This window comes from Macaca mulatta, chromosome 3 (genome assembly GCF_049350105.2).
Source record: "Macaca mulatta isolate MMU2019108-1 chromosome 3, T2T-MMU8v2.0, whole genome shotgun sequence".
NCBI lineage: Eukaryota > Metazoa > Chordata > Mammalia > Primates > Cercopithecidae > Macaca > Macaca mulatta.
Window position 1 is genome coordinate 77,815,269 of NC_133408.1, and position 23,305 is coordinate 77,838,573.

Sequence of the window (23,305 nt, forward strand, 5' to 3'; positions counted from 1 at the left end):
GAATTACACTACACATCTACTTGGTGGGGTACACTAGAGTGCCGATGAAGATGATGATTTTTGGCCTGAAAAATTTCAAAAACGATATCAAAACACAGTATGTGGAAGATAATTATGATTCAGTGTTTATCAGGATCATTTGTAATCCCCATGTGACTCATAGAGTATACATGTTCTCTACAAATAATCCAAACATTGCATAGATGCACATGGTAATTTTTGTTTTTGTTATTCTGATAAAAAGAGGTTCCGTTTTAATTTTTTGTTCATTTTTTAGCATACAAAAATACAAATTTTTATACTAAGTTTTACATCTGTGATTAAAAAATGAAAAGAAAGCTGTTTCTTTTGAAAGGGGAAAAAGAGAGAAGCTGGTGAAAATGTCTCCCTTAGGGCTTTGTTCGTTTTATTTTGTTTTCTCCAGATATTCTGGAGGAAGGCGTGAACGCGACTTTGCCTCCCAGGGAACAAGCATCCTCCTTCTAAATGGTAAATGTGGGTGAGCTGACCCTGCTGGAGTCTGTCCCCTGGGCTGCCCTCTGCCTCCCCCCATTGTGAGTGGTCCGTGAAGCACAGCGTTGACCAGACCTAAACCTGTTTGCTCCCAGGTCAGTGTGCACGCAGCAGAGAAGTGAGCATCCATCCCATTTCATGCGTGAGCAAGGAGGGCTCTGGGCAGAGAAGCCGCTTGCTGGGAAATATTCAGGCGGAAATTAAGAGTCCCATTCCCAAGACCTGCTGCTTGGTCACCTTGTTGAAATCAACGTGCCTTTTGAGTTTCTTGGGCAGTTTGGGTACTGCAGAGTGGTGGGAAGGAGTGTGGACTCTCTAACTCAAGACCCAGAACAGCCGGGACCCACTGGGTGATGAGGGTTGTGAGGGTAACTCACCTTCCCATGCCTCAGTGGCTGCCTCTGTGGCGGGAGCCCCGCTTGGCAGAGAGAGCTGTGTGTGCATGTTGGCTGTTGCCAGCACCTTGCATGCTGGGTGTTTCACGTGCTTCAGTTTTCAATCTGGAAAGTCCCTTTTGCATGAATAGGAGGGAATTTGCTGAAGTCAACTATGATATTTGTGACAGTGTACTAATATTGATAGTAGTTTTGGTGCACATCTTATACTTTTGGCACAGTTCAGACCTTTTTAATTACAATAGTAGTACATATGCATCATAAAGATTTCAAAGATTTTATAAATCTATAAGAGAAAACGGACATCTCTCCACCCCAAGTTAGTCACTGATAATATTTCTTTCCCCACATTTGAATGTCTTTCATTGGCTTCTGGTCCCATGCAGGTGTGTTTCTAGAATTGTGGGCTTAGGATCATAATATTGCTGTTTTACGTTTTGACTAAAAGTGTTTTTCTCACACTAATGTCTAAAAAGATGCCACCGAGCTCCTTAACATTTTGTGGAGGGAACCATTTATAAAACACTCTCTAGATGTTTCTGTCCCAGGTAACAGAATGCCCAGCACTTGATTACCTGTAGTTGTTACAGAAAATGCATGTGTTCCGTGGAATGTTAATTATTTGTATTCACTGCCTAAATGGAGCAGTTGGCAATAATTCTCTTTGAATTGCTATTCAGGAAAAGCTATTTAAGCCCAAACACAGGAGTAACTTTTAACTCCCTTGCCGAACAGCTTGCACCTTTTCACGATTAGCTTCCTTTATGCAGTCTATTTTCAACAACTATCATTGAAAAAGGAAAAAGTAAGTAAGTGGAAAGGAAGTAAGGAATTGAGGAAGAAAGGAAATGCTGGGAAAGCTGGGTGTTGAAAAGTGTGGGATGCTTCTTGTGAACTCATGGCCTTTCTGCTGTGGTCCTTTTTTTTTAGGACAAGGTGGAGCAGACACCTCGCAGTCAACAAGACCCGGCAGGACCAGGACTCCCCGCACAGTCTGACCGACTCACACATCACCAGGGTGAGGAATGAACAAAACACAGGAACACTCCCAGTTCTAGCTTTGCAGCAGTGCCAGGACCTGATATTCTAAAATGTTGCTCTTCACACTAATAGATTACGATTCTAACATTGGTTCTTCTTTTCTCATTAAGGACAATGAATTCCAAAATAGAGAAAGATCCTTGGTTCTGATATCTTCATGTATTTGCTTTCAATTAGCGAACTTCAGTGAGCAAAACTTCAAGATCAGTTTCATACGAGTTATCTAGGTTTCAGCCGAAAGGCGACTTAATGTCGCCTATCGAAGGGTACTCCAAGGTGAATCCTCTTGATTTTGGCATTTTTATATTTCCAATTAAGATGGTTTTGGGTGTATGTACTCTTGGTCTTTCTCTACCTTTCTCTGATTCTTTTTGTTCCTTCTATTAATATTTAATTTCCAGTGAGGTCATTGTGGGAAGGGAAGGAAAGGGAACTACCTTTGGGAAATTAGACTACTTAGGAAATTAGATCTAATAAATGGAAGCTTTGCTGTAGGATGAGGAGCCTGAGGATGAGATTAAACGAAACGTGCACGTGGCACATTATTTGGCTTATTGGAGAGTTTAGGTACAGTAAATCACAGGTCCTCGAGCTGGTGGGAATGTGAATGCTTAGATTTTCTTACATTACTTAATGAGAAAGGTTGACTATAAAAATAAAAACTGGGATCTGACCATGAAGTCAAAGCAATGTTTTCTCAGTTGTTAGAAGATTCATAAAAGCTGTCAAGGTTTTCTGTGGCAAGCATAATTTTAGGATCCTCTTTTAGAAAACTTTGAAATGACATGATGCGGGGAAAGGGTACCAATTTGTTAGTATTGACTTCAAAGCTTAAGAAAATTTTAACATGTTACATTGTATGCTCACAAATGATCTCACGTAAATGGAAATAATTTGAGCCTTGGTGTTAATGCTCATATAAAAACTTAGGTTAATACTTTAATTAGGAAACCAGAAAAAATTACACTGAAAGAACTTTTTAAGGCTTACCTTTTATCCTTTGTCTTTAAATGGTACGCTCAAATATTCTACAGATATCAAAGTAGTTCAATTAAGGGACATTTATTTGCAGCACAGAATGTGGAGCACATTCCATGTAGAAGAGAGCTGGTTCTCTTCCCTGATGTGGAGTTACACAGTATGCAGTTGAAGCTGAGTCTCGGATATATCCCCACACCTGAAACAGGGCTTAAAGGAAGGGATGAACGCGTTACTATATTGAACCCCACCTCTGCTCAGCGACTCAAGAGGGTTGATACCTTTAAGCACACCGTTGACATTGGCCACCTCTCCATCATTTTACATACACATAGCATGTAAAATGGGAAAGCCGAAAGAACTCAGCCTTGCTCAGACCCAAGCATGTCCACTGATCATTGAATAGCTCTGTCCCCTCAGGGCTGTGGCTCCCAAAGCAGCATGGGTGCTGCTGGCCCGGGTCCCAGGGAATACAAAGGGCTGCGCTTTCCTTTCTCTGGCAGTGACTGGGGAAGCAGGGCCAGAACCAGGCCCACCATATCCAGCCGAGAGCTGTGGTGGGGCTCCCCTGTTTTCCAAAGATGCTGGAAAAGGGCTGTTGCCTGGGACGGATTGTAGTACATGTGAACTCATGGCCAGGCAGCCGGGAAGAATGGATGCAACCTTGCAGCCAGAGCTAACCCAAGCAGCCTCCCAGTGCAGTGACGCAGACTGCAACCTTCGCAGTCTTCCATGAGGCAGCAGCTCCAGTCTGTCCCGACTTGACCACTCAGTGGGGAGGGGGAGGCAGGAAAAGAAAAAAACAACCCACCTAAAGCGAGTCTGCAAACCAACATTCCAAAAGCACATGAAGCAGTCCCATCCTAAGAAATACAGTATAGCTAACAAAACCAAGAGATTACCAATTTAGCCCATATGCAACAAAAAAAAGTGTGACCAAGGCTTTGAAATACGTGTTTATAATGCTCAGACAGATGCATGAAAGAATCATGTCTGTAGGACAAGGCAAGAAACTATGAAACACAACAAGAGGAAATGAGGCGAGACCTGAGCACCCTGGGCAATGCCTGAAGACAATGCAGTGTACTCCCAAGTGCAGGGGGAAAGATAAACATCCATCTAGAATGTTATGCCAACATATTGCTGACCAGGGAAGGCCAAATAAAGCTTTCTCAGGCAAAGATTGAGAAAAAAATGTGTCACTGGCAATCTTCACTAGAAGAATGATTATTATTTTATTTTTATTGTTTAAGAGACCAGATTTTGCTCTCTCACTCAGGCTGGAGTGTAGCTCGTAGCTCACTGCAGCCTTGAACTCCTGGACTCAAGTGATTCTCCAGCCTCAGCCTCCTGAGTACCTGGGACTACAGGTGTGCGCCACCACTCCCAGCTAGTTTTAAAATTTTTTGTAGAGATGGGTCATTGCTATGCTTCCCAGGCTTGTCTCGAACCCCTCAAGTTATCCTCCCATGTCGACCACTGGAAGTACTTGGTTTACATGTGTGAGTTGCAGTGCCTGGCCTAGAAGAATGATTAAAAGTACTTCTTGAGGAAGAAGGAATGTGGATACTAGGGAAACATGGCACATATGGGAAAATAATATGTGACGAATGCTCAATTGTGTATTTAAAAATATTAGGTACATCTAAAGTATTGACTGTGATTACTAAAAGAATGTGTATATCATCTATAGTTCCCAACCTAGCAGAAAAAGATAAAAGGGAATATATATGAAAAACAACAACAATAATCAAACAACATCAAGTAGAAAACAGAAGGAAAAACAAGATGTGAAGAGAAAAAAGATATTAAACAAAATACAAAAGAAGATAGTAGGAGTAATTCCAAGTCAATTCGTGATAGTGTTAACAAGCTCAAATTAATAGACACACATAGCTCCCTCTACCCAACAGAGACTCTTGATTCTTTTCTAAAACCTGTGTAACTTTTTGAAAAGTTGACTGTATATAGAAAGTTGCACTAAATTTTAAGCAATCTATTTCATGCAAGGCTTGTTCTTTGACCCAGTGTGAATAAATCAGACGTCAACATAAAAAGTTGAAAACAAATCACATAAACATGCATGAGGAAACTTTAAAACACACCCACTCTTATTTTACTTGTGAGTTAGACAGGAAATTGCAATGGAAATATCAATCATTTAGAACCAAATGAAAGTGAACATAGTACAGGTGGAAAGTTGTACAATGCTGCAAAGGTGGTAAGGCTACATTTCTAAGCTTCAAAAAAACGAAAATTGAAATTACAGAAATGAAATAGAGTAAGTCTAAGGAATGTAGAAGGAATTAATCATAAAAATTAAAGTCAGAAATTGTTGAAATAAAGAGATTACCAATAGGAACAAAATCAAACACCAGTCTTTTTTAAAAACGACCATGACAGCAAACCTCTAGCATAGACACTCAGGAGGGCAGAAGGTGCCCAAGAAAATCATGTTAAGAGCACTTTAGCAAGTTTTAAAAACAGCGTCAAGAAAACTGTGAACAAAAAAATAGAAATCTGGGAGAAATAGATGATTTATTGCAAAAATGTAAAAACAAAATGGATTCTTGAAGAAATATAAAATCGTAATAGAGAAACAGCTGTGGAAGAAATGGTAATCAATATTGTATCTTCAAAAATACTCAAGTGGTTTGCAGATGAGTGATATTAAACTTTTAAGAAGCAAACAATTTTTCTTTTCTTTTTTTTTTTTGAGATGGAGTCTTGCTGTGTCGCCCAGGCTGGAGTGCAGTGGCGCAGTCTCGGCTCACTGCAAGCTCTGCCACCTGAGTTTACGCCATTCTCCTGCCTCAACCTCCCGAGTAGCTGGGACGACAGGCGCCCGCCACCTCGCCCGGCTAATTTTTTTTTTGTATTTTTTAGTAGAGACGGGGTTTCACTGTGTTAGCCAGGATGGTCTTGATCTCCTGACCTCATTTAAGTGTGTACACTCTTAAACACAGAGGACAGCAGCTTACACAGAGGACAAGAACTCTCCCATTCATATCATGTTTGTGTATCTTTGAAACAGTACAAGAAATCAAATTTATAATACCATTTTACATTTTATTATAAAACAAAAAGTCTGAGTAAAACACTAATGAACCAAATTCAGTACCTTATCTTAAGTGAAATGTAAATGAAACAAATGTTATGACCAAGTTCGTTTTATTATAATAGTGCAGGGGGGGTTTACTATCATAAAACGGTGAACACACTGAACATGTCAGAATTAAAGGGAAAAGAATAATCATTTCACCTGGCAGAAAAGTATTTAATACAACTCTCCACTCATTATAATACATAACAAATAATAACAAAGTTTGTACTCAACCAGTACTGAAAAGAAACCTCCTTAACTTGTTAAAGTTTATTTATTAAAAGCCTACAGCATTGCATCATACATAATGGAAAACTGTTAGAGTCGTGTTCATGAACATCTAGAATTAGACAGGGGTGCCTGCTGTGACTGGAGGTCTTAGTGTAATAAAAGGAGCAAATGAAGGAACAAAAATGTAAACATTAGAAAGGCAGACTGAAATGTGTGTCTATTTGCAAATAATTATCCAAATAGAAAATTTACACACACATGTTAGCACTTTTAACATGAGCAAGAATTCTCTAAGCAGATATAATGTGAGATCAACATATAAAATGTGATAGTACCCTTGTATGCCAAGAAAAAACAATTGGGAAATGTAATGTAAAAAGAAATCCCACTTATAATATTAACAAAAATTATAAGCTATCCAGGAGTATATTCAGGAAGATTACCAGCCATTATAGGATGTTTCAGAGCATAAAAACAACCAGGGTAAGTGTAGAGCTATACTATGATCATGGATCAGGAGACAGAATATAGTGCAGATGTCACATTTTCTCAAGTTTTTCTTTAAGTTTAATGCAGTTGCAGCCAAATTCTTAACAGTTTTGTCACGTGTGACTTGAAAAATGTTTCCTAACTTTAATAAGAAAGAGTGAAACTCAAGAATTTGAAGACAAATTTGAAAAACAACAAGGCGTATGGAGGAGTGGTTTGCACTATCAGATAGCAATCCCACTTATGCGGTATCACAACTAAGAAAGGATGTTATTAGTTCAAGGGCAGACAAATAGACCAAAGGACCAGAACAGATATCCCATGAAGAGACCCACACGTGTATGGAAACTAACACAGCACAGTGAAGTCGCGGCAAAACGGAGATTACAGGAACCGTGACTGCACATGGGGTGGCAAGGAATGGAGTTATTTGAATGACAAGAATTAATGAATAGTAAGAATCTTTTTTTTTTTTTTTTTTTTTTTTGAGACAGAGTCTCGCTCTGTCGCCCAGGCTGGAGTGCAGTGGCCGGATCTCAGCTCACTGCAAGCTCCACCTCCTGGGTTTATGCCATTCTCCTGCCTCAGCCTCCCAAGTAGCTGGGACTACAGGCGACCGCCACCTCGCCCGGCTAGTTTTTTGTATTTTTTAGTAGAGACAGGGTTTCACCGTGTTAGCCAGGATGGTCTCCATCTCCTGACCTCGTGATCCACCCGTCTCGGCCTCCCAAAGTGCTGGGATTACAGGCTTGAGCCGCCGCGCCCGGCCTAATAGTAAGAATCTTTATTCTCTCAGGCTAAGAAAGACTTTTGTGAATAAGAATTAGCACCACCATAAAGGGAAAATGGTAAATTTAAGTGTATTGCCATTACAAATTTATATGTAGACATAACAGATGATATTTAACATGCTGAAAGGCACACTTCAGCCTGGAAGAATAATTTGTAACTTCTTGTTTGTACATACAAAAATGCATGTAACATGCAGAGTATTAGTATCCTGTTTATGTAAAAAAAAATCCTGTAAATAAGAGAAACAATTACATAGAAAAACTGGCGAAGAACATGAGCAGGCAGTTTACAAAAAAGGAAAGCATGATGTGTTTGTGTCTGATTCTGGACACTCATTTCACAAGAAAAATATGGAAACCAACTGAGCTGGAAATCAAGGAAGCCTGTGCTCTGAGGGCTGTTAGATGGAACAGAAAGGCACAGATCCTTCTTTTAAGTGCTTCCAAGTGCAGAGTGTTCATCCTCCCTCTTGGCGTGTTCACAGCCCTGTGAGTCTGTGCGGAATGGACCTGGGGCTTGTAGCTCCCTGGCACTGGGTACAAAGGCTCCTTCCCACCCGGGGTGTGGGGGGCGGTGGTGGTTCAACCCGCAGCACAGCCTACAGGAGTCAGTGCCTTCCCATCTCTGTGCCTGACACCAAGTTCAACTTTGGGGATTCTTTTTAATGAGATGCTTTGGGAACTATGACCAAATCTAACAAACATACAGTGTGGTTCTTTCCGGCTTCCTTAATTTTCGAGGCATAGTCAGATGCTGCCATCATAGGCCGTGGCTTTACATGGTATGTTTGATCCAGAGTGGCCTGGATCCTTGCATGGAACCTGATGTTTAGAATAAAAGATTAGCTGTGACTTTCCTTGACCTGTTACTGCTATCTGGCAAAGAGGATTTATTGCTCCTGTTTTATTACCTTGTTCCTAACTAATGTAAGCAGCTTATTTTTGTGTGACAGTTGCTAAAAATGCTTCCCACATTTCTTAGCAGCACACAGCAGGGAGGGATGCACTTTCTTTTGAAGCGGGTGGTTTTGCAACAGCTGGAATTACTTTTGACGATTTTGAAAAAACCTTTCTTCATTAAAAATATATAAAACAAAATTAACCATTTTAGTCATTTGTATAAGTGTACATTAAGTGGCATTGGTCATGTGAACAGTGTTGTGCAACCATCATCATTTATCTATTTCCAAAACTCTTTTATCACCCCAAACAGAAACTCTGTACCCATTAAGCAATAATTCTCCCCAGTCCCTGGTAACCTCTAATCTACTTCCTGCCACTTGATTCGCCTGTTCTTAGTACCTCATGTAAGTGGGACCATACACGATTTGTCCTTTTTGTGACTGGCTTCTTTCACTCAGCATAATGTCTTCAAGGTTCATCCATGTTGTAGCCTGTGCCAGAACTTCCTTCCTTTTTAAGGCCGAATAATATTCCATTGTATGGATGGACCACGTTTTATTGTGTGGATGGACCTCATCTGCTGAGGGAGGGACACTTGGATTGCCTCCACCTTGTGGCTATTGGGAATAGTGCTGCTATGAACATTGACATACAAGGGTCTGAGTTCCTGCTTTCAAATCCTTGGGGTATATATCTTGAAGTGGAATTGCTGGATTGTAGGGTAATGCTATATTTAATTTTTTCCTCAACAATATTTTTGAGATACGAAGTTTTATTTTTAGAAGCTTGGCCTCTCGGTTTTAGGCAAATTTTGTCTGATTGTTGTTACTGCTCATAACCCAAGCTGAGATTCCTGGCCATGCCTCTCACCAGGAACACAATTGAGTAAAGATGCCTAAAGGGTTGAAAAAGAGATGTTGAAGTCTGTGTACACAAGTAGATAGAGTTGACTCTGTAGAGAGCTCCCAAAGGCTCATGAGCTTAGTGGGCCCTGTGGTGCAGCAGTAACAGCCTGAGAGGCTGCCAGTGAATGCTGGTTTCATTTGAAACTCTGCTCTCTTGTGTACTGAGCCTCAGTTGCCTTGTCTATAACATGGGATAACATGCCTTCTTTATGAAGTTGTTGTGAGAACTGGAAAGATGCGTCCGTAAAGCATAGGATATCATGTCTGCCATGGTGTGCCCTCTGTAAGAAGTAGCTCTTGCTGGAGAGTGCAAAGAAGTGGGTCTAATTCTGGAAGGTGGTTTGCTACTGTCTAACAAAAGCCTTGCAAAGGTCATACATTTAAGCTCATCAATTCCAGGAATTTATTTCAATGACGTGTGCATGTGTGTGCATGTATATCCATTTCAGTTCAATCAATAGCATATTCCCCTAGAATAAAGGAAATAATGAAAGACAAAACTGATCAGATAAACATTACATACACTGATGATAGACTATTATTCTGTCTTAAAATATGTTACATATCTAGTAACTTGAGAAAATGCTCAGATTTTCAGGGAAACAGGTTACAATACTGTATGGTCCCAGTTTTGTAGAAAGAGGAAATAAGAGCACAATATATGTTTTATATAATGATGTTTAATTTGGGTGGTGGGTTTATGGGTGATTTTTATTCACCTTTTAATATTGTGCATTTTAAAATTTTGAACAAACGTAACAATATTTCACAATGAAAATAAAAATATTATTATTTGTTTTATTTAAAAATACAATGACAGAACTTTGAATGTTTATTATCTAAACCTATAGCAGACAGGAAGGAATAAAAGCCCCTAGAAATTCCTGTAAGTTCACCTCAGTAAGAGGTGGTTTTGGCAGCGGTATAGCGTTGGAAGAGAAGAGGCCAGCAAAAGGAGCCATTAGAACTCAAAAGAGTCCAGCAGGGTAAGTCCATTTACCTAGTAGCAAATAGCATTACACCTCATTAGCCCAGTGGACATCAATTATGCTCAGAGAGAGGACTGAAGTCACTAAGTAAAGGTTGCATTATATTTTTTACCCCCTGCTTAAGAAAGAAGGCAGCCAAGAAGATGACGTACGATATGTACAAGAGGGAAAATGAAAATAGGTCCTCTTGCTGGAAGGTGTGCTGTTCTCACTCCCTGGAAAACTTACTGATCCAGGATAATGCCTGCCTCAAAGGTTTTGCAGTTGTCAAGAGGTAGGGTGTTTTGTTATCAGTAATGTGTGATTTTGATGTTGATACATCAGCCTGGAGCAATTTGTGGCACCACTAGTTTGAAAATGAATAGATGACGAGTTTGAAATTTGAGGAAGTTGACTTATTTCACTCTGAGTATTTTTCTTGATTTATTTCCCAAGAATATTTGCAGACCTTTGAGAATGAGTCCGTGTGTGGGCAGTGGGGAGAAGTCATGGTCTGAGCAGGTGGTGTGGGACCCTGGGAGGATGCAGAGGTGTGTCCCAGGCACAGGGCGGGAGAGAGCCTAAAGCTCTCGGGATCTCAGGGGCTTCCCTATAGCAGAGAGGTTAGGAGCTGAGAGAGGGAAGGAAGACATACATTGTCAAGTTTTTAGAGATTGACAGTCTACCTGCTATCATGGCATTCCTCTTGGGGTGAGAAATGTGTTTTAGTTTTTGGCTTATTTGCAGTTTCTCAATGTGCCTATAATGTGATTATTCTTACAATGGAAAAAAAATAATGTAACTTAAACATTTGAAATGAATGATTGTTCCATTACAGTGTACTCACCAAACTGCAGAATTTTCCTACTAACAGGTACTCTGAGACTCCTGAGTTCAGTGCTTGGGGGAGTCTGAGGTCTCATCCCCAGGAAGACAGGCTCCAGTAATCAGTGCCAGCCTGTGAGTAGGGGAGGGATGGGTGGCTGCACACACCACAGATTCTTCATCCTGTGAGATCTCACCTAGCCTAGTTTGGGTGGAGACAGGACCTGAGAATTTAACTTAATGGCCAGAGTCATTCAAGGTCATTCACTCTATTCAGAGATCCACTCTATGAAAGTTTGGCTGAGAGCCCAAAACTCATTTTTAGCATGTCCTTAGTTCCCTCAAATACCCTGTCGCAAATTACCCCTAGCCCCCTACTCTTGTATTGTTATCAGTTAGTGGCCTCGTGCTGGGTTGCAGAGTTTCTGTTTTTGGTGTTGTTTGTTTTGTTTGTTTGTTTGTTTTCAAGACAGAGTCTCGCTCTGTCACCCAGGCTGGAGTGCAGTGGCGCTATCTTGGATCGCTGCAACCTCCATCTCCCTGGTTCAAGCAGTTCTTGTGCCTCAGCCTCCCAAGTAGCTGAGATTACAGACATGCACCACCACACCTGGCTAATGTTTGTATTTTTAGTGGAAACGGGGTTTCACCATGTTGGCCAGGCTGGTTTCGAACTCCTTACTTCAGGTGATCTGTCCGTGCTGGGATTACAGGCGTGAGCCACCGCGCCCGACCAGGATTGCAGAGTTTCTGACCACAGACGAAGTGGTCCCACGCACCCACTTCCCTCCATTCTCTAGAACAGAAGCCTTGCAGAGTCTGCCCAGCATTTTTTGTCTTCTGCTTGGCCAGAGGCACTTTGTTGCTCCGGTTGGCTTCTCTTCTTTGTGGACTGCAACTGCTTGGGTCTCCCTTTCACCTTGGTGGTATAGCTGCTTTAGTCTTGTGGGCAGGGCAGGCTATGGTCCTGCCTGAAAGTGGAGGCTGTGCTCTTTCAGCCTCTGTGCCTTCTGTCTCTGTCTCCTCTGCTCCATGTGTACCTCGGGCGCCCCAGTCCCATGCCTGCAAAGCACGCACATTCATCATGCCTTTGTTCCGTCTGGAGAACAGGGCTGTGTGTGTGATTGTCATAGTGAAGACTCCTGAGCTGAAATCAAAACATTTTCCTTGATTGCTGGAGTCATACACTTCCTTGATTGCCCCAGAAAGTGTATGTAGTTCATTCTCTCAGATGGAGACATCCTACACAAACACTTGACTCTTGACTTGAGGAATGTCTTTCAGGCTCTGGAGTTCAGAGGTCCTCTCCATCCCATTACGGCTGTTTTCTGACTTTAGTTTCTTTAGTTTCTTCTCTTGGTTTTCTTTAAGCCAGAAATACTGGTTATAGGCATGCAGCTTTAATTTGTAGCAATGTGTTTGGTGCAGTGCTTTCCTTTCTAGTAACAGTGGAAGTATAGAAAAAAGATTGGAGGATGGACTATTTCAGAAGCACCAATTTCTCAGTGGAGAGACTGTCAAGAGGAAAAGACCAAAATTAGAAAAGAATGCCAGTTATTAGAGAAGGTAAAATAGATCAAGAAAATAAATTTTTGGTTTTTTCCTCCAAGAAGCCATTCTGAGCATCATTAGGTGCAGAAGGACACAGCCTGGTTTTGGGCTGGCTGTTTTTGTGTCTTTTGGTCTCTTCCAACAATGCTCTTTGACTGGGGGTAAGTTAGGAATCACTTTGCACTTTAGAGTCTTCGTTTACTTGTACCCATCATGCATAATTATTGGCAAAAATAATGATGCCGATGACGACTTTGAGGCCTGTGCTAGAACCTCCCTGCATGTCTTATCTTCCTCATCAAAGCTACAGATGGGAAAACTGAGGCTGAGAGGTTTGTAACTTGCCCAGAAGTCACAGACAGGTTAACTCAGTGGTGGGATGGGAATCAAAGCCAAAGTCCATCTCAGGTTTTAATTTAGAGGAGCCACCCTGCACACTCCTATATGTATAAGCTACCTGTTGCGAGCATTATTTTATATATCGTATTTTTCCCTTTCTCCCTAGATCATACATTTCTTGAGGGCAGTACACATGTCTTTCTTACTGTGACATATATACTACCTGGTATATACCACAAGGTTCCACTATACTGCCTGGTCTGAAGTCATACTTCATAGATATTTAATGAATTCCTGAATTCACATGCCATTAATAGACTTGTGGTCTCCAGAAAGGTCCTGAGCTCCTGCCTCTCTCCTCCTTGTGGGAAGTCCTGGTAACTCTAGGCAAGCAAAGGTAGAAACCAGTCCCCAGCGCCCTGCCCTCCTGCTGTGCTCTTACCATTCATGAGACATGGGCAGCAGTTTGGATGAGGGCATGATTGATGAGAGAACATGAACTCAAGCAGGAAGACAACATATTGCATCATGATTCCTCTAATGTTCTCTTATCTAGTTCATCTTTTACTATGTTATCCACAAAAAAAACTTCAAGATTTTATTCATTATATATATACGTGTGTGTGTGTGTGTGTGTGTGTGTGTGTGTGTGTGTGTACACAGTTGTCCCTTGATATCTGCAGGAACCTCCTGTGAATGCCAAAATCCAAGGATGCTCAAAGTCCCTGATATAAAATGGCATAGTATTTGTGTATAACCCACGCATTTTCTCCCCTATACTTTAAATCATTTCTAGATTACTTATAATACCTAATACAATGTCAGTGCTATGGAAATAGTTGTTACACTGCATCCTTTGGAGAATAATGACAAGAGAAAAATCTGTACATGTGCAAGTATACTCTGTTTTTCTTAATATTTTCAATCTTCAATTGGTTAAATCTGTGGATATGGGGAGCTAACTGTATCTATACAAAAGTAACTTTTATTAGATCATTTCCTCATGGTGAAACTGTGCTGTTTCCAGTGGTAACTTTCTTTTTCTCATACGCTCAGCATGGTCTTGAAAAGTAGTGAATGTTGGTCTCCAGTTGCACACTGATGCCCAAGTTGGTGATAATTGTGATTTCTGTGACTGCCCCCACCCCAGACACTAAATACCTTCTATTCGGGTTGAGATGCAGAAAAGCTAGGAGAAAAATCATCTATAATCCTTTTCCCACAAAATAACTAATGCCCACATTTTGTTTCTGCCTTATGGAAGTGGAGTCATGCCACACCAAATAATAGCATTTGTGCATTTCATTAATGATTCTTCTACAACCTCCAGTTAAATTATGATAGTACAGTTTATTAGATATGTCATGATTTCTTACCTTCATCTCTGTTTCTTACATGTTTAAGTGACTTCCCCAGCTATAATAGTAGGTTCCTAACCTATTAAGAACTTATGCTTCGTATTTTAACCCATTGAATCTACCTGTCATATGAGGTAGGCACTGTTATTATCTCCATATTTATAGGGAAACTGAGGAAACTGAAGCCAGAAGTAGGGGAGTTGCCCAGATCACAGCCCTTGAGAGTGGCAGAGCTGGGATTTGAACCCAGGCTGGTGGGCTCTGGCCTCTGAGCATTTCATCCCTCTACTATTCTGCTTCTAGATTAGCCCTTGTTCCTTATCCAAGTCCACCGGTATTTTCTTTCTTTTTGATTCCTCAGATCATTCAGTGACTCAAACTGAGATTTCAGCTGTAGGGATTGAGTTTTCCTTGGTCTTGAAAGCAGTACATCGAATCCCTACAGTTGCCCGCCCCCCCCCCCCCCGCCCCCCCCACCGCCTGGGACAGTGGTTTCCCTTTAATTGTGCTTATTCCTTCCTTTTCACTTTGTAGATCATTTGTCTTAATAAGGAAGATAGGAACAAAAAAGGCATTGAGGAGCCTGCGTTCTCTTTGTCTTGCCCCAGTGTTAGGCAAGCAGCAGACCTCTCCCTCCTGGTCCTTATTTGGAGCAGAACTGAAAAAGCCATTGTCATCCTTTGTAATTTTTCAAATCTCAGCTATTCTGGGCCTTCGCCTTCCCCATGCTCTGACAGTTCACGCCACTCTTTTGTCTGGTCCCCTTTGGCGGATAATTGGACTCCATTAATGTTTCATGTTTCCTTTAGCTGTCAGGATGCTCGCAGCTCAATAGAGGGCTTTATCCCAGCAACTCTTTCTGTTCCCCTGGTGTGTTTGCTTTTCATTCCCTTGCTCCGCAGTTTCCCTGTGTCTTTCATTCATTCGTTCATTCGTTCATTCATTTGTGAAACAAGTATCTGTTGCTTGTCTAGGCGATAGGAGGCCTGGGGCCCAGGCCCAGGGGACGCAGTGGTGAGCAGTGAGTCATTTCTAATTTAATGATCCACAGCATATGGACCGTTTCCATCCAAGGAAGCGCAAATCCTTTTTAGAAGTAGCAGAGTACAACTTAGGAAGAAGGAATTCTTTCATTTCATTAAGATCAGTGATGAAAGAGTACCTTTAAATTTCCCCTAGGTAGAAATGAGAATATTCTATCTCTTAAAATCCAATGTCTGTATTATATTTTCCCACTATATTGTAGTTTGCCTAAATTAACCTTTTTTTTTCTCTCTTTTTTCTGACTCTTGTTGCCCAGGCTGGAGTGCAATGGCGCGATCTTGACTCCCCGCAACCTCCGCCTCCCGGGTTCAAGCGATTCTCCTGCCTCAGTCTCCTGAGCAGCTGGACTACAGGCATGCGCCACCACACCCAGCTAATTTTGTACTTTTTGTAGAGATGGGGTTTCTCCATGTTGGTCAGGCTGGTCTTGGACTCCTGACCTCAGGTGATCCGCCCCTCTCGGCCTCCCAAAGTGCTGTGATTACAGGTGTGAGCCGCCGCCCCCAGCCTTTTTTTTCTTTTTAACCACAATTAGCCGGTACTAATCAGCCAGCCTCTAGCCATTCCAGATAAATAGAATGCTTCCTTATTTTGGCATGAGCTGTCTTTCTTATACAATTTTAAACTCTATCCCCAAAGGAAGGTATCAAACTAGAGAATTTCAGTTAGGTTAAAAGGAAAAAAAAAACAAAAAAAACCTTCTGTCATTTGCTACAGAATGTACTAGTATTGCCTTCAGAAGCAATTTAGCAAGGTTTCCAATATCACTTTTGTTAACATGGCTAATATTATATTCCCCACTATGAATTAATCGCATCTCTAAGGAGGTCCTCAAAAATGTTAGTTTCTTACCCATGGGTAGACACTGTATGCACGTTTGTAGTCAATCCTTACAGTGACCCTCTGAGGAGCAGACATTTCTGTGTTGTTTAACATTCGGTGTTCAGGGGCGCCCGGAGACTCAGCAAGTATTGGAGCCAGGAGCCTGCCTTGTGGTCTCCCCACCCCCACCTTTGTCCCTTACAACCTGCATGGACTGGCCCCTAAACCCCTTCAACTTTGGATTCAGCCTGATCAGGAAAGTCTTTCACGATAGTCCTGAGTTGTTCAAAGGGTGAGGCGGGGGGCAATGACAAGAGGAAGTTAGTGCCCAGCCATTAACCCCCCCATCTTTGTGGATATATTTTTAAACGCACTGAAAAATAATTGCGCAGGCTTCTAATCTGCTTGTGTGCCAAATGGCTGAGAGTACCTTTGCTTAACTAGTGCTTCCTCTTGGGGACTCAGCATCCTGAATGGGGACTCCCTGCAGCACCCCAGCTACTGAAAGGGAGATCAGCTAGATTTCTGCATCATGGCAAAATGGTTTCCCCACCTTGGAGCAGACGGGGCATTCCCAGTGATTCTAGACTCTTGTCATTACAGAGGCTAGTCCACTGTGGGTATTTGAAGCAGGGAGTGGTTTCGGAGAGAGATGAAGGCAAGTTGTCTGGTTGGACTCTTCCTGGCCTCCGCCCTTCAGCAGGAGCAGACTCTGTGCATGGCCAGCTCTCCTTGGTTGGGAGTACTTCCTGTCACAGACTCCCAGAAGCCCCTGATAACCTCCACCCCTGCTTCTGGTACACTCTGCAGTAACCTGGAATCCATCTTACCCTGTTCACGTGCTTGCCGACAGTTCAGTTTCTCACAGGTCTCACTCAACATCTGCTCCACCTGTGCCCCCTGCCGCACTCCCCGCACCCCCGACCCCTACCCTTGTCACTCACTGCCTGCTTCTGTACCTTCTGACCATTGTGTGGTTGTCAGATTTTTTTTTTTTTTTTAAACAGTCTGGGAACACCATTGTCTTCTCTAAGAGTAGGATTCAGTGGCCCAGGAGCGAGTCCTCACTCTACCCTTTGGCGTCTTCTCACGTCCTTCCTATACACACATCACCTGGGCCAGCTGCATAGACAGCTTGCTTTTCTGGAACCGCAGTTTATTTTTGCCCTCCCCTGCCTTTGTGGGCAGCCCCTAGCCGGGAATGATTTAACCTCTTTTGTGTGTTTAAGTTTCTCTCATTCTTTGGTTCTGACAGAGATGACAGTGCCTTCTCCCTGGATGCTTCCCTTTCTCCCTCTGCCCATTAAAAGCAGCTGCTTCCTCTTTGGTATCCTCTGTGGCGTTTTACTTCTCCCCCAGACCTGTCATACTTCGCTTTATTAAATTATCAAATATATGTCTGTCTTTGCAGTTTGTGTTCCTTAAGCCCAGGGATCATGTTGTTTTTTGTTTTTTAAATCTTTGGGAAAACTGAAAGATGTTGGATTTGTAGTTAAACCAGAGGAGGAATCAGGTTTTACTCATGGCTGTGTGACGCTGAGTGTGTGTTTTAGCCTTGCTGACCTTGGTTTTCTCATTTGTGAAATGCGGCTGATAGCATTTAGCTCATGGTTTGGCATAAGGCTACGTAGATGCCATATGTGAACATTTGGCATAGTGCTAGATTCTTGTACTGTTCCCCCCTCCCCTCCACGGTTTCTCAATCTGAACCACTCTTTTTCACCAGCATACGCTGCACTGAGCAGAACAGATGAGGAATACTTGAGAAATACAATACTGAATTTGGCTTTGTTGAGTGCTAAGTGTCTGTGCTCCTTGGAGATGTGAGCAGTAAGGACATGATGTGTCAGACACATCTTGTTTTCACCTTCCATTTGGAAATAGAAGTCTCCCCAGGGCAGCGCCCAGCATCCCACCAAGCGCCAACTTCTCATATTCCATTGTGGTCTCTGCTGGCAGGACAAGGTACCGAGGGGGAGACTGACCTTATATCATGGGCAGCTGCTGTTCTTTGAAGGACAGCAGATTTATTGTTTTGTAGACACCATGCAGAAGCAGAGAAGAAGGTAGTGACATGCCAAATGATGTCTTCCCTCCGGCAGGATCCGCAGATGCATGGAGCTGCATCCAGGGTTGAGTGGAGACATGAAAGGCTTGGGCTTGTGTGGGAAGCATGCGTGCAAGAGGCAGCCGGGGTTTCCCAGAGCAGAGAAGCCCAGGGTAGGCGTTGCATTTGCTGCATTTCCTGGACAGAAACACTACTGGGATGGGCAAGGCAGGATTCAAGGCAGAGTTGTGAAGGCTCGCCATAACGGAGGGCTTGTTGAGTGTCACTCCTGCAGTCTACGGAGGAGCAGGGAGGCCTGGCATGGTCCGGTAAGACTTGGTAAGGCCTGACTGCTGGGGAATGTGTCCTATCAATAGATTCCTAGGCCTGGAACAAATCTTCTTTGGACGCGTGCCATCCATTTTTGGAATAAGACAATCTGGCATTTCTATACCTGGTGGGTTACCCTCTGGGCCTTTTTCCAGGAAACTAAAAGATTGGAGATACAGCAGCCTCCAGAGAGTTTGGGAACTCTGCCTGGCTGTCTGGCTTTCGGGAAAATTCTACTGCTTGATTGATGGAAACTGATGAGTCTATTTCCCAACTACTCAACTAACATGTACTGAGTACCTGGTGTGTGCCAGACTCAGGGTAAGGTCATGAGGCAAGGGCAGCTCTAGTCTTCTAGAAACTCAAGTTCACTGACAAAGGGAGGTATCTAAATAAAAAATTAAAATAAAACTTACATTTAGTGAGGAAAAAACTAAAGACAATTATTAAAATGTAAGGAGGCAGTATGTGCAACTTTGGAGTTAGGCAGACTCTCCAGTCTGTGTCTTGGTAGCTGAGTTATTGGGTGCCTCAGTTTCTTTCCCTGAAATATGTAAACATGCCTGCTTGACTGGTTTGGTAGGAAGATTGGGGACAGCTTGAACTGTGAGAATTGCCTGGCATAGGATCTGGTACCTTGCAGGTGCTCACAAAATGGTGGCTTTTGTTTGTCATGCTCATTAATAATGTAATGTTCTATAGAGAGAAGCAATAAAAATCGTAACACAAGTCTCTTCCTCTCTTAGGACTCCCCACTGTGAAATCGCTCTCCCTGTACTTGTTCCACACTTTGTTCATCAAAACCTGGAGCATCCCCTCTCCCTGGGGTGCTATTCAAAAGGCACCTCAAAAATAATTATCTTAAAAATAATAAGCATTCATTTTGGAACTCTTAGTCTGTTTGAGTTGCTGTAAGAAAATGCCATCAACTGGATGGCTTACAAACAACAGAAATTTATTTCTCCCAGCTCTGGAGGCTGGGGAGTCCAAGATCAAGGTGCTCCCAGATCTGGCAGCTGGTGACGACTCACCCTCTGCATTACAGATGGCGTCTTCTTGCCGTGTCCTCACATGGTGGAATGGGGAAGGGTCTCTCCAGGGCTTTATCAGGGCACGAATTCCATCATTTGGGCTCTACCGCCATGACCCAATCACCTCCCAAAGGCCCCACCTCCTAATACCTTCACTGTAGAGGTTAGGATTTCAATACATGAATTTTGGGAGAACACAGCTATTCAGACCCTAGCAGGAACTCTGTTCATTTTCTGAACCCACCCCCAGAGACTGGGAATCAGAATGCCAGGTGCATCCCAGGAACCGGTTTTCCCACCCCAGAAGTTCCTAGGTGGCCCCACGCATCTGGCGGTTTGAGGGTTACAGCTCTAGATCATCTGCCCCTTCAGGCCCATCTGGAGTGTCCTGTTTTTCTGGTTAAGCTGCATTTCCATCCACATTCTGGAAAACCGGCTCCTCTCTCCTGGGCATTTCAGTTTTTGGAGAACTGCCATTTCTTGGAATTGCCTGGTACTGTTCTCCTAGAATGACTTTTCTCGTCCTGATGACTTAGAATTCAGGCTCTTTTTAGAGCTGAATGCCCTCTGCTTGACTGTCTTGCCTGTAAACAGAGATCTCATTTTAAAAGTCTTCTCTCTGCCAAGCAGTGTGCATAACCATCCTAGGAGAATTTCTGGCCTCTGGGATACTTTTATAAACTGGGAGCGTCATGAACTCTGCCAAGAAACTCTTCGTCTGAGGACGCACACTGTATTCGACTCTGCGCTTCCCTTGACTTCCCACCTCTCTTGCAGAACCCTGGGGCTTGGGATCCCTCCTTTGGGCTCTAGTGCCCCTTGCTGTTGGGTGCCCACTTTTTCTTTCCTACGGGATATTTCCACCTCCTTGTCTCTCGTTTAGTTGCTGCTTAACTGAAGCAGGTTTTAGCTTCTTTGTGGAGGGAATTATTTTTCCAGAAGTAGTAAAAACAGTTTCCTGTCCTTCCTTGCTATGTTATATTTAGCCTTGCAAATCCTTTTCCAAAGGTCGTTGCTTAAGACGTCACTGCATCAAGGTGGCAGGGATTTATGTCTGTTTTGTTAACATCTGTATTTCCAATACCTGAAGTGATGTAGTTAGTGCTCAGCAAATATTTGTTGAATGAAGAAAAATATCGGGTAAATGAATGGATTTTAAATTTATGGAGTTAAATCCACAGAATCATAGAGTGTTAACATTGGATGTGATGGTAAAGATTCCCCAGTGTCTAATTTACCTTTAAAAAATGGACTTTCTGAGAGCACAGTGCTAGTGAGTGACAGAAATTTGAACCATAACGTGAATTTTCCCTCTTCAATTCCAGTGTTCTCAGGCTAATATTTTTAGGGTTCATGGAAAATGAGAACCTTCCAGAATGACAAGTTATTTATATAGTTTTGTGTACTTCTGCTTCTCCGTGACTTGCGATGTAATAGAAGAATTAGGAATTAAAATCAAAAGCCTGAGAGGAAACAGATCAAATGGCTGAGGAAGACTTGGGAAAGATGCAGTTAATCCTTTGCTCTTTTTGAGGGACATTTTGTGGGTATGTTTCTCTGTCACTCCCGAAGTGTCTTTTGAGTAGTACAGATAGAATTGCTTAGCTGAATCTGTGCATATGAAATGCAGTTTTAGCTGAGGTTTTTGGTTCTTGCCGGGCAGGCTGTAATGTTTTGGTAGTGGAAAATTTGTTTCCTGTGTTGTATAGGCTCTATGGTGCAGAGTCCAGGCAGTCATAAAGGGCCTGACCCGTCAGTGATCTTAGTAATGCCCAGGTGCTTCCTTGCAACAGTGTGTCAGGATGAAACCCAGGAAAGAGGAAACTTTACATGCTTTTCTAGGGGATGCTCACTGAACATTGGATGCCAGGTCTTTGATGAAATCACTAAGATGAATTGCTTTCCTTATTTTTTTTTTAAATAGAATTACTGTACAACTCCCTAAACCACAATTAAAAAAAAAAAAAACTCACTGGACTCAAAGTACAGAGTGATTAATTATTATCTTACTTTTTTTTTTTTTTGGTGATGATAGAGTTGCAGTTGTCTGGCCGCCAGGCTATCTGCATTTGATTCTGAAGTTTGCCCTAGACTTTAGCCTTTGCCACCAGTTGTCCTGGGGAAATGGGTGAGGGGCTGTTGGCCCGGCTGTCTGTAAAAGGAGATAGACTGTCTACATTTTTATAAGTTTAATTTAATGAGCCTCCACTGGCAGTGGCACTTTGCATGTGTCATTAAAGATAAACAGTTTTTTAAAATCCCACCTGCCGTGGTCTGCAGGATTAGTGGGGAAGCAAACACATTTATACTGAAAATTCTTATTTTTCTAGGAAGAGGAATCTGTGTTTAGTGTAACTTAGGAAATGACCAGCCTTGTCCTGGTCCTTTAGCAAGCCAGTCTGCTTGGCATCACCTGGAGGGTAACCTGGGAACAATTCAATTTAAAAACTGCTTTTGTTTTTTAATTATTATTTTGAATTGTGGTAAAATACACCTAACACAATTTACCATCCTTACCATTGTGTTTTATTTTTTGTTTTTTATTTATTTTTTTGAGACGGAGTCTCACTCTGGCACCCAGGCTAGAATGTAGGGGCGCGATCTCAGCTCACTGCAGTGTCCGCCTCCCGGATTCAAGTGATCCTCCTGCCTCAGCCTCCTGAGTAACTGGGATCTACAGGTGCACACCACCACACCCGGCTAATACTTGTATTTTTAGTAGAGACAGGGTTTCACCATGTTGGTCAGGCTGGTGTCGAACTCCTGATGACCTCAGGTGATCCACCCGCCTCGGCCTCCCAAAGTGCTGTGATTACGGGTATGAACCACCACTCCCAGCCCATCCTTACCATTTTTAAATGCACACTTCAGTGGCATTAAGAACATTCACATTGTTGCACAACCATCACCACCATCTATCTATCCATAGAATTCTATTCATCTTGCAGAAATGAAACTCCATACCTGTCAAATAAATTTCCTTCCTCAGCCCCTGGCCACCACTATTCCACTATCTATAGGAATTTGACTACTCTAGGGACGTCATAAGCGGAATCAGACAGTGTTTATCCTTTTGTGACTGGCTTATTATGTCCTTAAGGTTCTCTTCTGAGTTCTAGTGCATTTCAGAGGCACTTTCCTTTTTTGTGGCGGAATGATAGTCCATTGTATGTAGATGTGCCACATTTTCTTTATCTGTTCATCTGTTGAGGGCCACTTGTGCTGTTTCCGCCTTTTGGTTACTATGAATAGTGCTGTTGTGAACATGGGTGTACGATTGCCACTTCAAGTCCCTACTTTCAATTTTGGGGGGCATACATCTGCTTTTACTTTTTAAAAATAGAACAAAGAAAAACAGATTTGTATTTCTTTCTTCTAAGCTTTGAAGATATTTAATTATTGAATATGAATAAGCCCAAATTTCCCCATTGCAACATTTCAGTGTGAGCATTGAGATTTAACAGATTTATGTTTCCCTCCCCTTTGAATTGGACCAGAAACTATATGCTGACAGTTACTAATTAATAAAAACCGCTTTCTGTCATGAAATCTCATTCCTTAGGCCACGTTTCCTCTCAGATTCAAATATATTTTCCAAAGTGTAAATACTCATTTCTGATTTAAAACTTTTCAAACCACTGCTG

General features: G+C 42.3%; 1 protein-coding gene across 49 annotated transcripts in view; it reads left to right on the forward strand.

Moving 5' to 3' along the window:
- The window catches only part of GRB10 (growth factor receptor bound protein 10), a 203,807-nt gene that overhangs the window by 89,436 nt on the left and 91,066 nt on the right, over nucleotides 1–23,305 (forward strand). For 15 of the 49 annotated variants that reach the window (XM_077994613.1, XM_015133490.3, XM_028844791.2 and 12 more), the window contains 1 exon segment: nucleotides 1,839–1,926. The exons of 4 other annotated variants lie outside the window; for them this stretch is intronic. Coding sequence is in view for 21 of the 45 variants with exons in the window: in XM_028844791.2 (XP_028700624.1) it covers nucleotides 1,839–1,926 (88 nt within the window). In the remaining 24 variants the exon portion in view is untranslated. 49 annotated transcript variants of the gene reach the window in all.